The sequence below is a fragment of the Astatotilapia calliptera genome, chromosome 11 (genome assembly GCF_964374335.1).
Source record: "Astatotilapia calliptera chromosome 11, fAstCal68.1, whole genome shotgun sequence".
Classification (NCBI taxonomy): domain Eukaryota; kingdom Metazoa; phylum Chordata; class Actinopteri; order Cichliformes; family Cichlidae; genus Astatotilapia; species Astatotilapia calliptera.
The window spans coordinates 32,471,155-32,488,972 of record NC_137432.1 but is presented as its reverse complement, the minus strand read 5'-3'; the positions used below and the strand labels follow the sequence as shown (position 1 = coordinate 32,488,972).

The window sequence follows — 17,818 nt, the reverse complement described above, 5'->3', positions numbered from 1 at the left end:
ATCACATCAAGATGACTTATCATTTTAAAACCGCCAAATAAATGGGAGCTGAAAGTTTTGTAATATTAATGGCTCCTTCTCTACAAAATGTATCTAGAATTTACTGTTTTACAAGTTACACGGGAGCAAAAACAGTTTGTGAGGCTTCTTGGTGAGCTAACCTAAAGTTAAACACCTACTAGTCAGGTAGGAAAGAAAAAAGCTCCATAAGTATGTGAAAATATCCTTTTCAAGTTTTATTTTTTTATTTTTCTGTCAGGATTTGTGATAAATGACCTCAGAGTGATGTGCCAGGCAGTAAACGTCTCTGGAGGTGTACTGTATGGACAAATATAATAATGAAGCAATTACTGTAAGAGCACTTCATCCGCTCTTATCCATGATGACCTATATCAAGCAGATAGAAGCTCTATGTTGCACTCAAGGACACTTCAGCAGAACCCACAACAATAGTTTATCTTCACTGAATCAAAGTTGACCTTTGTTGTGGAGTACCCTCCTCCATCTACATAGCCACTATAATATAGATTTGATTTCAATGAGAACTGGACACATCAACATATTTTGGAAATGAAAACTACATTCAGTAAATAATGTGAAGGTGTCAATAACTGCATTCCCTCAAATGGTCACTTTAGGCCGGCTCCAAAACTTTCCATAGATTCCCAAGATAAAATACAAAAGTTTACAGCAGAAATAAATATCTGAAATGAACTGATATAATGTAGAATTTAAATTTAATTAGCGTTTAACCCAGGCACGGGGGGATTTCCATACCAGATTGGCTGAGCCCTGGAGTGTGGAGATGGGAGTAGGGACTTTAAACATGGATACACTATATATAGGACAGCGGTCCCCAACCCCCAGACCACGGACCTGTACCGTTCTGTAGCGCAAAAAAGGTTGGGGACCGCTACAGAACGGTACAGGTCCGTGGTCTGGGGGTTGGGGACCGCTGCTATAGGACATTAAATGGCCTATAGTGAGTTGCATGAGAGACTGGACACTAAAGAAGGAGAAAATGTCATATAAATTTCCACATCAGAGAGATATTACTAGAAAGGATGTGCAGCAGGTTAGGGAGAGCAGGTTAGAGATGGAAATGTACTAACAACTGAAGTGAGCTCTGAGAACTTTGGGGCAGGCAGAAGAGAGCCTGGAGAGCACAGGGATGCACTGGAGAGAGGAGGAGTGAAAGTCAATAGAAGCAAGAAAAATGCGCGTGTGGATTTGAAGGAGATGTGTAACACTGAAGAGGCAAGGAGTAGAGATAGTCAAGGCAGATGAGTTTAAATAGCTGGGATTAACCATCTAAAGGCACAGACGGTGCATGACCACAAAGAATATTGATGAATGTACTAAATGAGGACATGCAGAAGGTTGATGTAACAGTGGATGATGATATAAAAGGCTGAGATGGAGGCTAATGATTTGCTGTGGTGTCCCCTTAAAGGAGCAGCCAAAAGAAGAAAAAAGATTAAGGCTTAAAGTCATGTGGAATCAAGGACACAGTGGCTGCTATTTGATCTTGTTAAGTTTTTGATTGAAAGTAAGTGTTCATTATTGCCACAATGTGCATTTGGTTTTAAACCTGTGGGTCACAAGTCCAATATAGCTCCCTTTCAAAATCACTTACATTTTGGATACACCTTGCTAATCAAGCTAGCTACTCAGCAGTAGCATTAGCAGAAAACTCCCAAGTTCTATTCCCTCTTCTAAATGTGACATATACATTTGTTATGGGGAGATTTGTCAAGTCTCAGATTGGACTGGTGACTATAAAATTGATAGTGCAAGCCTAATTAACAATGAGTTTAACTGGAGACAAATTTGCACTGTGAAAAATGAAATTCTTTTGGATGATGACTCTTGGGACTCCTGGGCTAATTTTCTTTGACGCTTTGACAGTTTTAATCAGTCTCCTGTGAGCTCTTGCATGAACAATCCTAAAGTGGCTTGAACAAGAAACATTTATTTTATAATTCCAGTTCCAGAGTTATTTCTGAAAGTTGTTTCTGCTTTGCATTCACTGTTCCTGTGTCCTACAAAGATCTCCATGCTTATGAGCCATTATGTGCAAGTGAAATTTATGTAAATTGTTTTGTACAACAGCCAGTAGAAGCATTTATATTCCCAGCTGCCCTTGTCAAGTTCTCCCATGGTCTTCGGTAATGACTGTCATTACACTGGGCAGCTCTTAGACATCAACAGTCAGTCATAGTGGTGAAAAATACCATTGCACGCAGCTCCCTGTTAGCAAAACTCTTGAAATGTGTGCACAGAAAGGCTCAGTGGGAGTGAGGGCTGGTAGTTGATGTGATATGTATTCCTGAACAGCTGTCTTGCTCTGATGTACTTTGAGGAGGGAAGCAGATTGCAGCTGACATGTAACTGACAAACCAGCTCCAGACTTTTACCAAGATGTGGGAGATGGAATCATATCTTTGCAGCGCACACAGTCTGTCAGTGCTTTACAAATTTTATCCTTAAAAGTTTATCATGGCCTGGTACTATGTTATGGTGCTCTGAAGGCTATGTGGGCTCTCTCATAGCTTGACATCACCTGATAGGCGCCCCCAGGCTGTCCCAGAGCGACCAGGAGCAACAGTGCTTCATCAATCAGGGCCCTGAGGCTCAAAACGACCCGCCTGAGGAGATCAGCTATCCTTGAATAGTAGAACCACCTCTTAAAATGCAGCCATGATTGGACATTTTGTTGAAATGTATTTTATGTTATTGGATGATTTAAAAACAGTTTTATAAAATTTGTGTTTTCTAGACAATGAATCCTCATAACTTTAGTTATGCCTTTTCTCTAGTGCTAGCTTACAGTTGAGATTTGTAATTTTAAATTGGAAAAATAATTTCATATTAAACAATAATTTCTATGGAGGGCTTCAATAAATTTCCTTTGTGTGCAGGCTGTAATCAGCTGATCTATGCTGATACTTTGAGGTTTGCTGATCTAACTGAGTTCAACAACATGTAAGCAGAGGTTGCACAGGCTGTCTTCGCTGATTTCCATTCACTACACTGGCATCATAGTGTTAATACTGTCTCTCTATATCTAATACAGTATTTGGTTGGTATAAAGGTTGAGTTCGGTGACTGAATCTAAGCATCATCAGCTAAAATGCAAATTCATCTGCACTAAACTGGATGTAACCCAATTGTGGCTATGGACACCTCAGCCACTGGGCACCAGTCCAACTCAGCTCTTGATTGTAATTTCATCTTAGTACAAAAAGCGAACCTGTTTATCCTGCACTCAACTTATACTAAAGAATATTTTCATAAAGGTTTACAGTAACTCTGATGGTTATGCAGGGTGTTTTACAATATCAAAAACACGACTTCACGTCATATTCAGATCTAATATTCATTTAAAAATTAAGGGCATTACATGTAAACTTGGAATTTCCATTTTATCAAACATCCTTACTTTTGTATAAACTTTTTTTCCCCCTCCTGTCCTGTCTTTCTTATATTTTTCTCCATCACTGAGTGTTATCGCTCATTCTTTTCTCTCCCCTGAAAATACAGCATCTGTACCTCTAGCTAGCAGACACACTGTGTGGCAAACTGCACGCAAAGAGTTTGTATATTTGCTGATATTTGTTGAGGTGACAGAAACGTTGCATGTAAAATTATCTGCCACACAAAAAACTAAAAAAAATACTCCCTGTACACTCGCTCCCCTTCTGTAGCGCTTGGTAAATGTTGAACTCTCTTGATCACAACTTATGGGCATCTGCACCAAAAACGTCCTTACAGATTGACCCGGCCCACTTTAACCCCTGAATGTAGTGCTATAACAAGCCCCAGTGATGGATACACCAATAAGATTGTCTTTTATGTATTACCTCAAATACATTAAACCTAAAGTACTAAGCCTGTTCTGAAAACTAAAGGAGCTTAGAGTGGAGACATTTGGGTTAAAATGCAGGGAGAAAAAGTAAAAAGTTGTCAGAAAAATAAATACTTAAAGTATAGATACCTGAAAAAATCCACTTAAGTGCAGTAACAAAGTATTTGTACTTTGTTGTTTCCCACCTTTGGTCAAATCATATATTAAAGTACACTTAGTATGTGTGTGAGAATAGCCAGGTAAAGTGAATTCATAGCTAACAACAGTTTATCCTGTGGCTTGTGAAATCTATTAGAGAAGCATCCTTGTCTTTCAGTAGCAACAGATGAGAACAATGTCCGGTTATCTGCTGCATGTGAGAAAGGACAAATCTGAAATTACAATACTTACATGTCAGCATTTAGCATTTCTACACCATAGGAGCACTGTTAAAATGGCTTTTCTGGGCTATTTTCTTTCAATTTAGTGTGGTAATCGCTCTGCAAACAGCTGCTCTTGTTACTGCTAGGGCACCTCTGCCCCTTTTATTTTTCAAGAGAAGAGTCTCACAGAGGGAACAAACAGGCATATTTAAATGAGAATGCTATTCCTTAAAGGTTTATTCACTGGAAGTCAGAGCCAAGCAAGTGGCAATTTTATCAAACACCAATTGGGAACCTGCTAAATCGGCTAAAAACTAAACGGCCAGTGTTACGTGTTAAAACTTGCAGTTCCCCCAGTGGCCACTTGAGGTAGGCTCCAAAAGAAAGACAATGCTCATAGACCCCATACTAAAAGGTTTAACTTCAGCTCTGAAACTGACATGTTTCCAGCCTGGTACAAAATACAGTTTTGGTTGTTATGAATAATTTTCCTAATCACCCTTTTCAAGTTTAAAGTTAGGGCATGGCTACTTTTATAAACAGATGGCAGCTGTCACTGTCTTCAAGGCCTCACTTTCACTAACTGAGAAAACCACTCTTTATAACATTCATGGTTTTGGTACCTTTGGATCATTTCAATGGACATACAGGACTCTTTGCAGTCCTGGGAAAATGTTCTACGTACGGTAAGTTGCAGCCAGGTCAATCACTTAATTAATTGGTTATCAGCAAGAAGATATTTTAGCAGCTTGTTTGACACACGGCCATCATCTTCCTAGAAGGGGCCATCTCAGAAAATTCACCCCAAGGTCAGACCATGCTTAGAGAAATTGCAAAAGACCCCAAGAACTACACCTCAGACTCCACAGCAATCTCGTGACAGTGCAATGAGAAAAAGGTTGAACAAATATGGCTTGTTTGGAAGTGCCAGGACAGGCCTCTTGGTATGGTAGCATGACTTAAGTTTGTAAAGTTGGATCTGAACAAATCACAAGACTTTTGGAATGATGTCCTTTGCACAGCACCACGTCTGGTGAAAAACAAGCATGGGTGATAATTTGGGTTTATTCTGCCGTCACAGGAGTTGAAGGAGTCAGCCATGAACTGTAGTTTACCAGTGTATGCTACAGTCAAATGTGAGGCCATTTATCAATTAAAGCTTATCCCAAACACACCAAAAACATTTACAACAGAATAGCCGAAAAAAGAATCAAGGTGTCACAATGATCCAGTCAGAGTCAAACTGACTGAAAAGCATCGACCTTCAGAGAGCTGTGCATAAATGAAACCTCGATGAACTGAACTGACGTTGTAAAGACGAATGCACCAAAGTTTATCTATAACAATGCAGAAGATTAATACATACCTACAGAAAATGATTACTTTAGTTTATTGCTGCTAAAAGTAATTCTATGAGCTTCTGAATCGTTGGGTGAACTTGGTTATTCACAAGGTTGTCTGTCAAAACTTTATCCTTCGGACTCCACCCTCTGGTCCAAATATACCTTTGGGGCTTTAAAAGTCCAGAAACCAATGTGTGACATCATGGTGGCTCACCCAAAATTGCCTTTTCAACTTAAAAATGTCAAAGCTTTGCTTGGAAATGGGAGCTATTCTATTAAATTGTTTTATCATTTTTGGTTTTTTGTGCTTTTGTTCCCTTTGCCGTGTTTCTTTTATTCAGTGCTGTAACTAATGATAGCTTTCATTAGTTAGCTTCATGCAGAATAACTGATGACGCATTAAAGAGTGACAAGTTGACAATTCAGTCTCATCAGGCTGACATAAGAGGCTAATATGTGCCTGAAATGGATCCTCTTTGCCATCAGTGCTCCCTGATCTCACACACTATTTGTCAATGAGATAGGCGACAGACTATTGTAAAGGTCACAAGCTCTTGAGAAGAAAAGGAATCACAGCAAAATCAATTATGTGGTATCACTCCTCCATGGCCTTATGTCCTCTTGCACCGCTACTTCCATTCACATGGGAACAATTCCTTCCAACCTGTTTAGAGACCATTAAATTAACTGGAGGCTGAATAGTGAAATGGGGCGTTTGGGGAGGGAATGAATTCAGCATAAGGCATCTAAGCGTGCAGAGCAGATAATTAAAATAATTCAATTATCAGTGGCTTTCTTTAATATGAGTCATGTTGCATAAAGCATGACTGTAATATTGATCCATAATGGCTCATGTTCCCTGCCACTGCTCCCACTCGCTGTGTATGGGTGTGTTTCGATTTGATTTTAATCCTTGTTTGGTACGAGCTAATGAGATTTCAGAGATAGAAAATGAAGGCTTTCATTCCAAAATAATATGTTTCTATTTTGGCTATGGTTTGAAATGATCAAAATGTCAGCTCACTTGGGCGATGCTAATAACTGTTTTGGGATAAGCAGAGGTTTTAAAAAGGCTAATATCTTTGGTAGAAGGCAAGACTCTGTAATTTACCAATGATGGCTCTTACATCCCTGTTTCCTGCATCCCTGCAATCTTCACTTCTTTGAGCTTCTTGTATAACAAACTGATTTCCCTCTCTTTCCAGCATGCATTGTACAAGAGAAGTGTTGTCTAAGCAAATGACGCATGCTTAGTTCTGCCTTCTCGTTAGCAGCTGCAATCAGCCAAAGGTGGCATCCATATCACTGTTATGTATTTTAACACAAGCAAACTGTGAAAAGGCTACAATAAAGACGTAGGTTGCCTCTTACATAATAATCCAAAAAGCACAGACTGCACATTTCAGCTCAGTGCGATCAGCTCCCGTTTAAAATTCTGATCCGCTTCAGCTCTGCTGCCCTCCCTTTAAAGAAAAAAAAAAAAGACTGTGGATGTGTCATATCAACAGAATTAATAACGAACACAACAGATGTAGAAAGTTATATTTACTTGCAAACAAAATCATACCCCAATCTGTCCATGTCTTGCTTCAGTGTGAGGAATGATGCAGGTTTTTCAAGGTGGTTTGCAGATGATTGCAGTGTTGGTGTCAGAGAGAAGAGTGTTATTCTGCGAGGCATTCTGGAGGGTCTCGGCTCAAAGAGCAGCCTGCGCCTGGAGCCTGGAGACTACTCTGTGTGTGTGTGTGTGTGTGTGTGTGTGTGTGTGTGTGTGTGTGTGTGTGTGTGTGTGTGTGCATGCGTGTAGTGAGACAAAGTGTCTGGGTTCACAGAAAACCAATCGAGACACCTGCCGGCTACCACTGCCAGCTGCTGATAAAACGGGGAAAAGAATGTGTTTGGCCTCCAGCACATTTGCCTGCCTTTGAAAGGGCAGGAAAGGTTGGACGAATGGTTACCTCACCCATTTTTATTTGTAATGTTTTTGTCTGTTCTTAACACCTGACACCTTTTCTGGCCAGAAAATGAACCCGAAGAAATAAAACACATTAAAAAGGCAGTTGTGCACTGTGATCACTTTTATTACAAAAAGGACGTCAGCTCTTGGCGAAAAACAGATCGAAACAAAAGGCTCCAGTACAGACAGGAAATAGCTGCTTGAGTAACTGACCCACAGCTACAACATCAGGATTAAAGCACTTCACAATTTATCATGCACGGAGAAGACACTCTGCAGGACGTACATGCGGTGGAAAAAAGGGAGGGACAAAAAAAACCAAAAACACGCTACCTCAGCACAACATTGCAACATTTGCATTAGGTAGGAAAAGGCCACAGCAGATCACAAGAACGTCACATGTTGTCAAAAGGGTCACAGTTCACTTGCTGTCCCGGGCGGGAACATGACAGACCAGTAGCACAGCAAAATGTGTCATAGCTACACTGGCCCATAGTGCAAAACATGTTTGCTTTACAGTAAAGGCTGTAAAATTGTGAGATGCCTACAATATTGCCTTTTCTTTCTAGCAACATAAAATGGAAAATGGGGTTTTCTAGCATGTGTTGTCAAATGTCAACGTATGATCTTTTAATGAATGTCGTCAAAATGTGACCGTAAAGAAAAAAAAGATGGAAAATATGAAGTAAGCTTAGTAATAATCTAAAGGTTAAAAATGATCCTTCAGGACGAGTTTTTGCTTCAGTCTTCATTCTGTATTTAGCAGTGATTCATTGTGAAATGAAGATAACATAAAAGAAAATCTAAAGACTTAGGATTTAGAAATTAAAAAAACAAAACAAAAATGTATACATGTTAATATTTTTTTATGCGTGACATTGTTCGTGCAAAGTTTTTTTCAGATTGACCCACCCATTGAGGAGGTGATCATGACATACATATATATATACACACACACATAAACTACGATCATTATAGTGAGCTGTATAGTGCTGACACCAATGCAGAATTGTTAAAGTCTATAGTTCCTCAATTATCCACGTGAGACTGACTCCAAAATTTCGCCAGTTTCTTTAGACTCATGTGTTAAAATACTCAGCTTTACAAAAGCATGTTTACAGCCTCATACAAAAATGATTTTGGTCTCCATGTTAAATGTACATCCACTAAATAACTACTGTTTAAATTGCATTAAGGCACTCACAGGAATAGCCATAGCTTGAGTGAGCTATGGTGTGTGTTTATACTGTTGGTGCCTTTTGGAGCATTTTTAATGAAGCTATTCTGACAAATATGGCTTTTTTATGAACATATCGATATAAACAGGCAGTCTTAAAAAGTCTGTGCTCCAGTTTTGGGTAATATTTAGGTAGTATTTTGTTTATATCTGCTAGTACTATTTAGCAAGTACTGCATCTGTGGGATATACACTACTAAACAAGCCTTACTAAAGATGGTGATGGCCATAATGCCAGATGTCAGCGTGCTGGAAATGGAGGTTTATAAACTAATGGTTATGGTCACAGCAGCTACCTGCCTACATTTTATCATATACAGTCCATGGCAGGGGTAGGCAACTCCAGGCCTCAAGTGCAGGTGTCCTGTGCGTTTTAGATATCACTCTCGTTGAGGAGGTAATTTAGCAATTGAAATCAGCTGTGTTGGATCAAGGACACATCTAAAACCTGCAGCACACCGGCACTTGAGGCCTGGAGTTGCCTATCCCTGGTCAATGGGGACCACACCGCAACTGAATATGAAACTAACTCTAAAACAATAACTAATAAAAAAGAAACTTTACAGTCATGTGATGTTGATGGAGGTTAACTGAAAACAATGGGCCTAAAAAAGGATTATAGGCAAATCAAAATCTTACAGCCTTTATTGTGAAACTGATATGTTTTGTGCTGTGAAACAATGCAGAAATGACACATTCTGAAGTAATACTTGGTTGGAAATAGATCAGGGAGTGCTCTATATATCTATATATCTTTTTTTAAAACTTTAACAGGTTGTATGACATCTCTGTGAAGTGCAAAGACACCGTGGCATCAGCATCTCCAGTGTCTCAGCTACCTACAATACTGTAAACAATCTACACTATAAGGCGCACAGTTGAAAAGTTGCCCAACAAAAGAGCCACAACATCAGTTCATAAAGGGTCTGATGTGAAAATGCATCGTCATCATCTTCATCATCAACACTCTGCAGATCTGGCATACCAACTGTCAATATACCAACTGCAGGCAGTAAAATGCTGTTTAAGTTTATTTAAATGGGCACGACACGCACGAAAAAACAAAAAAACTACATCAAAAAACAGAAATATGAACCCATCTTCTTTCTTTTTCACGTCAATCTTTTTTCAAATTAGGCACACGGTACAGCACAGTAAACTTTTTTTTCTTCAATACCTCTTTTGGTTTTTGACATCTAAAGACGTGGACACTGAAGGCCCCTCCATGACTAAAAGGACAAACAGGGCTTTTTTGTTTCTTTTTTTTAATCGCAAACACAGAACAGTTAGTCGCTCGCTGCTGGCATTTATCTGTCCAAACCTAAACATTAAAGGGAGCTTTCCGCTGCAGTTTCCTCCTTTGTGATTATTAAACCTGCTTTGTGACCTCTGTATCAGTCTTTTTTATGGCCTTTCCTTTCTGTGATGACACTAGAAACTATCACAGGATATCCTATACAACATAAGGCATTAAATTCCTCTTCGCATGAATCATATCGCTCATAAATAGTCTTTGTGACCTTTCATCTCTGTGCATAAATAAGAAAAAACACACATACAAATGAAAGCGCTAAAAAACCTTAACTATTCACTCTGCAAATACTTGTTCACTGTTTTAAACACTGATTGTCTACATTATCAATAGAAATCTAAGGATGTAAGTAAACATGATAGGATGTAAACACTGTTAGTATCCAACTGGCTTGGATCTCAGAAGATATTTGACCCTGTATGACACGAGAAAACAGTCCCACACATGAGATGGTGGAGGAGCGAGGTAGTCCACAAGAGACTTAATGGAAGGGGAAAGGAGCTATGGGTGAACCTTAATTGGCTCTGGTGTGTCGCTCGGACTTGAGGGCCGCGTTAGCTTGTGGTTTGATTAATAATCTTCATAGTGTAGTTCAGGCTCTCTTGCTGTGGTTGAGAATTGCTTTGAATTGGCAGGGAGAAGCTGTAGAACTCTGGTTTGCACTCAATATAATCGTGTCAAATTTATTTTCAGTCTTAAATTTTAGAAGATTTCTTTGAAAGCTTTTGTTTTCCTGGCAGTCTTTTGTTTGGCAAAGTGCATCAAATCAGTCTATTTGTGTAATTTTTTTTCTTTATATATAGAGAGATAAATATATGCGTATATAATTTTTGCACCCTTAGTGGTCCTCACACGATGCGGTAATCAAATGTGTCCTTTTCAGTATGGTCTGTCCAGTTGGATGAGGGCATACTGCGATATGGGTCTAGTAGGATGCGGAAACAGCGTACGATGAGCAGGGCCAGGAAGATGAAGAGCAGCAGCACGAAGACAAAGGCAGCCTTCTGCTCAAGCGTCAGGTAGGAAGGCACGTGATGGCCACCACCCGACGAGGACAGCGTGCTGCTGAAGAGGCCCTCAGCCATCCTGGGCACATCCATGCTTGATCGTCTCTGCTCCAGCTCTTTGTCGGTTGCTTAAAGACTTTTGAGGGGAAGATGGACTCAGTGGAAAAGACCTGTGTGAAAATCCAGATAGATGCATTATAGATCATGTCTTCTGTGATTTGGCAGGTGAATGAGTAAACCAATAATTTTAAATTCTCAAAACTCAATTTGGCAAAAAAGTCTGCTCTGTGAATAAAGAAGGCCCAGAGGACTCCTTTGGCAATGAAATTCACGAGGGAGCTTTAGTTATACAACATTTAATGGAAGCAATACCGCTCTGAAGGTAGAAATGTCACTGGCTTCATTAAACCACAGCTTATTATTACTGAATTTCTAACCTTGCCTCCCGTGAATTGTGTTCATATGCAACCAACCTGCATCAGCAAATTAGATTCTGTGGAAACGTTTATTTTAAATATTGTCATGCATGAGCAAAAATGAGTTTCTCCTCAGACAAGGTTACATGAATGAAACATGAATTCAAATAGGTTTACGGCTGCCTGATGAAGGATGGATTACCAACACACAAAGCAGAGAGCTGCTACAGACCCCCAGAAGTGCAGGGGGACAGAAATGTGCATGAAAAGGGCACATTTAATAGAAATGAAATTTTAAAACGCATTTGTATGGCAAAATGTTTAACATCTGTTATGCTCAAGGCATTATTTCATATTGCTTCAGCACATCATTTTAATTGAGATATTTTAGATCTAGTTTAGTTCTTACACAGTGTATATCTCTGAACTTTACATCATACACATTAGGCGAATGGGTATGATGAATTACTATAATTAAGAAATCTGCATATATCTTCGTACCTCGATTCTATATATTCTAACGCATATGATCTTATGCAAGTGTTCCTGAGCTGAAAACAAATCCTAAACTCTCTTCTAGATAAAGTTTCCTAAAAATTACAGCGCCTAGCACATTTACAAAAATGCTGAGCCCCTTTTTTTAATGAAACTATACACAGGAAATTATTAAAGATTAACATCTTCAGTAAAAACTAAAGCCATAAAAATTGAGAGACCAACACACTGCTGGGGCTTTTTTATTTGGTGGGATTTGATGTCAATAAAAAGTGCACTATAACACCAGCCTTAGCCTTTAATCCAGTTACCAGACAGCAAACCTGAACCCAAACCTGAGACTTACAGAAAAAAGACCCTAAAATAAAATAAGTCCCCCTGTACTGAGCCAACTTCCACATAGGTTTAGGATAGTGCTGGCTTCATTTAAGGAGTGTATTAAATTAGTAAGGGTCCTTAGGGTCAATTAGATTACACTAAATCAGGAAACTCATGGGGAATTCTGTAATGCAGTATGTGAGTTGATATGCTATTTCAATGTCATGTATGAGCTTAGAGCAAAAGACGCTGGGGAATGACTTCATTTCAATCCATAGTGGTTAGGTCATGTTTTTTCATTATGTTCAGTTATTCAAAAAAATATCTCCAGAAAGGCTTATTGCTGTGTGGATCATTTGTTCTAACAAAAAAGAGCATAATACAATGAATTTGGAGGCAGTTGGGTTGTCGGTTCTATAGAGACAGCTGCAGGTAAATGAATCAATTCCTAAACAGCCAGCGGGACTGTTCATCGTTTGATGTTTTTCCTCCTGCTGAGCAAACACTCGAGTTATTATTCCAAACCAGTTTGAATATTATTATTTTCTTCACACCACAGGAAAGCTACAGAGGGAATATATTTTTTAAACCTTGAGATTGCTCAGATATCACAAGGTTGTTTTTCTCAAAACGCGTTTTTGTATATAATTTTCGTAGCTTAGCAAATTATTAATTTGCTTAATTACCACATTTGGCATAGCTATACAACTCCACCATATTAGCTGGAGTGATGTCCAACTGTAACCCAAAGCCACCTGTTGTATGTGTGTGGTTGTTCTATTTAAATAATTATTAAAAGGCCGGAGACACTGATTGGAGGAACATCTGTAAATCCTTACAGTTTTTCCCTTCTTTTTTTGGCTTACGTATCGTATTATCACACAGTTAACATTTCTTGTGGGTCCTGACCATCAGATTACACAGAACACCAAATTATTTGGCATGAAGTGGGAGAAACATACTTTAGAGTTGTCTATCTCAGTGGTTTTTTCAATCATTTTGTGTCCGAGACACACCAAAGACAAGCCAAAGTTTCAACGGACACCTGTGAAAAACAGCATATCTGATATCTGGCATGTCAGTTTGTCATTTGATTGTAATGTCAGATAACCTATTGATCATCTGGACCTATTAATGTTGCTTTGCAATAAGCGCCAATACCTTTCAGCTTGCCTCAATCACCTTATCAGATATTTTCACACAGCCCATTAAATGGGCTTGGTTTAGATCCAGACTCTGTTGAAGAAGGCCAAGTTTTCCTCTTCAGCTTGCTTGGCAACATTAACAAATCCCTCCCGACAAATGACTTTGAAATCCCCAAACCAGCTGCAGAAACAACATAGAAAGTAATGTGTGTTTGGCCTAAATGTGGACCACATATGCAGTTTTCTTAGGGCCACATTTGAGACACGACTGCTGCAATGAAGCCATGTGTCAATAACCCACGTCAAACATGGCTACTAACATTTGGGCCACAACTGACACACACAACACAAACACAATCAAGATTAGGCAAAAAAAATTTGTTGATTTTTCCCCGTCATCTTTGCCCTCAGTGGTGAGGTCATCAGTAAAACCCCAGTGGTTGTAGTGGTGGTTAGTTGAAATTTCCACACACATAAATTTTGTTGTCCTCTTAGCTAACGGTCAACTGACAGATTTGGACTTGAGCAGACATGACAAGAGGTTCTTCAATGTTTTTTCAGTCCCTTTGTACTGGAATATATGCCTACAAAATATAATATAGTATGATTAAAATTCAGATACATTTAAAATAAATGTAAATGTAATGTAACAAGAGCCTTGTCGGATGATTCAGGACATACTGATGAGAAGCGAGCTAGAGGAACAAGGTATACCAGTTAGATCCGGGTTGCGTAAAGTGGGCCTGCCGTTACTCGTTTACGGAAAAACTTTGGCTCCTCCCAGACATTTTCCCATCTATTAGATTTATTATCTGATTTGCAATGTTCTCTGAGAAATGTTTGCATAACCCAAAGTCTAATCCTTTTTGGTTCTGTCCTTCAGTAATGCTTCTGTAAGTGCGACAAGCCGTCACACACACTGACAATCACATTGGGAGGAGTGCTGAATGTGTTATGAGACAACTCAAAGTGACAAGACGGGCAGAAGAGCTGTCTCTTTCTGCCTAAAAGAAAAAAAATATGTTAGCAACTCTCAGGAGAGACCCAGAGAGAGCAAAGCCTTCAGCCATGCCTCGCTGATCAGCAGCCTGTAATCCATCACACTTAAAACTCAAAAATGATATTTCACAGCAGTGATTCATTGCCCTCACAGTAAAAAATGATAAGGAACATAGCTGTTTTTCTTTGTCTGCTGGTTTACTGTCAAATCATAATCTCACCGTCTTGTCCTGCAATGACACAGTGAGGTTACAGGGTATTAGCACTTTGGGCCGGAAACCACTTTGATATTTGTTACAAGGTTATGTAATAGACTTCAAAGACTCCAAACATTTACATCATCAGCAGCTCCATGACTAAGCACTCGGAGTTTGGAGCTTTTCTTGACAGTATTTAACAGGGATACGCTAAACATTTAAGCTGCTAGTGACAACTTTAGAAGGAGCTTTTCATTTTAAAACGAAACGTTAGGTCACATATCGGTCTGTGCTTTGCTCATCAGCAGCTGAATTTCAGAAAAAAGCAAATTGCCTCTGTAGCCCTGAAATTGCCAGTAGATGACAGCGATACAAATACACAGTGTCGAATTTTAGAAGCTATGTAAGGGCGCAATTTTTATTTTTTTTAGTTCAACTGTACAAAATCAGCTGCAGTTGCTGTGGTGAGGAAAAGATATGAAAGCGTGCCAGACGCTGAGAGTAAAATTGACAAGGAAGTGAGTGTGACGAGGATATCGAGCCAAATTTAGAAATGATTCCAGTGATGTTGAAGTGTTGATGTAACCTGCAGGCTCTGCATGTCTGTGTTGTGATTATGACTAATAGAGAATGAAAACAACATCAGTGGAGGTCAAATTAAGCAGTTAAGGAGAATTCTTCAATATGTTTTGAATCATTTCACAGTATAAATATGCTTTACAATAAATTAACTGCAGAAATTACACTATGATGGCCATTTATGAATAAAATATACACAATTTTGCCATAATATACATTTTGCATATGTTTCCATTTTAATGCATTATTTTTAAAATTTATTTATTTATATGTCTTTCAATGTCGTGGACTTTTTCTCTACAGACACGGTTCATGAATGCAACAGATAAAAGGTTTAAAATCTTTATAAAGCCTGCACACACACACACACACACACACACACACACACACACACACACACACACACACACACACACACACACACACACACACACAGCATTTATTTAAACATATATGCTGAAGAAGATTAATTGAAGAAATCAAATTCTTCAGCTGGCCTAATATTTGTTTTTTAAGTTACATACTTTGTGTAAATAAATGTAAGCAAAGAGGAACCACTGCAAAATTAATTATACATGTGAGTGCAGGTGGATGCAAAATTAAACATGTAATATGCAAAAGAGTGGTGTTATGAATAAGAGTCCTCATACTGAGATATTCTTATTCATATCGACCAATTCATCCAAATCCTTGTAATGCAACTGTAATCAAAGGTAGACACACCCGCAGATTCAACGCAGGAATGCTTAACAATCCAGCGCGTAATGATGAACCGCCATTTAAATGCAACATATAGGCTATTCGGTCTGAAACTGCCCCTGTTGTTTCAATAAAACGGCTCAAAATTGCCCGCTTTCTTGAACCCATTATTCCTATGAGCCTCAGCTGGACTCCTCGCTGCACACGTGGATGGATCAAAATGTGTCCAAATACCATTTCTTTCGCCTCTGGTACGTCTGCCTGCACCTGTCACACCTTTACAGCCCGAAGATCAAAGCACAAAATAAACGCATTTCTTTTTTAAAAGGCTTCATATCGAAGAGGATTGTGGTCAGATGGAGCATCAGCCGTGGGTGCGAGCGACCGAGTCTGTAAACACTAACCTGTTGTTATCAGGGGAGCTCGGGAATCTCCGTCAGCGGCAGGTCTCCATTCCGCTAGATCCGACGATTCTCTTTGCAGGTCTTTCACCGAAACAACAAAAACGACGAACAGACGCGTCCTTGCAGACCGCAGGGCTCCTCACTACATGACAGAAAAAGCCTGTCAGAGCTTCTTTCTTCTGTCTTTGCTGACTGAGCCGAGCAGACCTCACCCTCTGCTGCTCGATTTTCTCTCCTCTTCTGCTCTTGACGCGCCGCTTATCCCCGCAGACACACAGGCAGGAATGTAGTGGTACCCAGTCGCTACTGGCAACCTGTTGCCATAGCAATCTTCCAGGTAGGCTATATATTGCAAGCGGATGAGGGAAAGGTGTGGCCCTCATACAATACATGCAAACTGAGTCATAAACACACATATAACACATATTTAAAGGTAATTCGAAAATTAAATAATAATAATAAAAAGGTGATAGCGTCTGAGAGACTTTAACTCAAAGGTGAGAAGAATATAAAATCACCCTTGGGATATTTTAAAATGCATGTTGTTACATTAGTATTTGATCTTTGTCGCACACTTTATTGTAAAACTGCTGTGTATTCGTCAAAAGAATAAACAGTAAACTTGGAGTGTGAGCTTGGCTTTGGGCAGTGTACAGGTGGGAAATTAAGATGTGATGACATTTAAAGCAGAAAACATTCCTTTTATAGAGACAAGCTCTGGAGTCTTCACTGCCACACAGTGACACACACGAATCCCCGCAGAGATTTGGGAAGACAGGACGTGCCACGTCATTAGATTAATATGTTTTAGTTTGTCACACACTTTACTCTAAAACAGCAGAGTAGTCATCTAAAAATAAAGAGTAAACTTCATGAATGGAGTGCAAGCTTGGCTGTGGGCAGTGTACAGGTGGGAAATTAAGATGTGATGACATCTAAAGCAGAAAACTTTTCTTATGAGGCAGCTAAGTCTCCAGAGACTTAGCTGCCTCATAGTGACAAACACGAATCCCCTCAGAGATGTGGAAAAACGTGACGGACCGTGAAGGGTCACAGAGTGACTGTGCAGAGCAGCAGTTTGGGGAAATCTCAGGTTATATAATGTCCTGCTCAAATGAGTGTCCAACAGCTGTACTGCATCTCCATCTGGTGGCCTTGATTGAAGACTGCAGGTGTAAGAAAAACCACTGAAACTCCATATCAGTAATGAACTGTTTTCTACCTTTTCACAGTTTATGAGGGAAGATGTTTTTTCATCGTTTTGTCCTTTTTACTAGGAGCATCAGCTTACCAGAAATACCATCTCTGCCACATTCTAAAAGGGTATAACAGGGGTCTAACATTAACTAGGAATATATCTGTCATATAAAGGTAGAACAAAGACACTGTTAACGTTTTGAAAAACAAACATCTCTAAAGCTCAGCAAGTAAAAAATTCTATGCTTTGAATAAATAAATAAGGGGTTGCCACAGCAGGTAG

The 17,818-nt window shown here is 39.3% G+C and overlaps 1 protein-coding gene across 1 annotated transcript; it reads right to left on the bottom strand.

The window, feature by feature from the left end:
- Positions 1–10,779: 10,779 nt before the first annotated feature.
- Positions 10,780–16,476, bottom strand: LOC113032767 (cortexin-3). The gene is made up of 2 exons (XM_026185855.2): positions 16,339–16,476; positions 10,780–11,256 (listed from the first exon to the last, which is right to left on the bottom strand). Exon 2 carries the CDS (start codon positions 11,177–11,179, stop codon positions 10,928–10,930), a length of 252 nt encoding a protein of 83 aa, XP_026041640.1. The 5' UTR covers positions 11,180–11,256; positions 16,339–16,476; the 3' UTR covers positions 10,780–10,927.
- Between the last annotated feature and the right edge of the window lie 1,342 nt (positions 16,477–17,818).

Coding starts and splice junctions, on each gene's coding strand:
- LOC113032767 (XM_026185855.2), bottom strand. CDS start 11,179: ATGGATGTGCCCAGGATGGCTGAGGGCCTCTTCAGCAGCACGCTGTCC.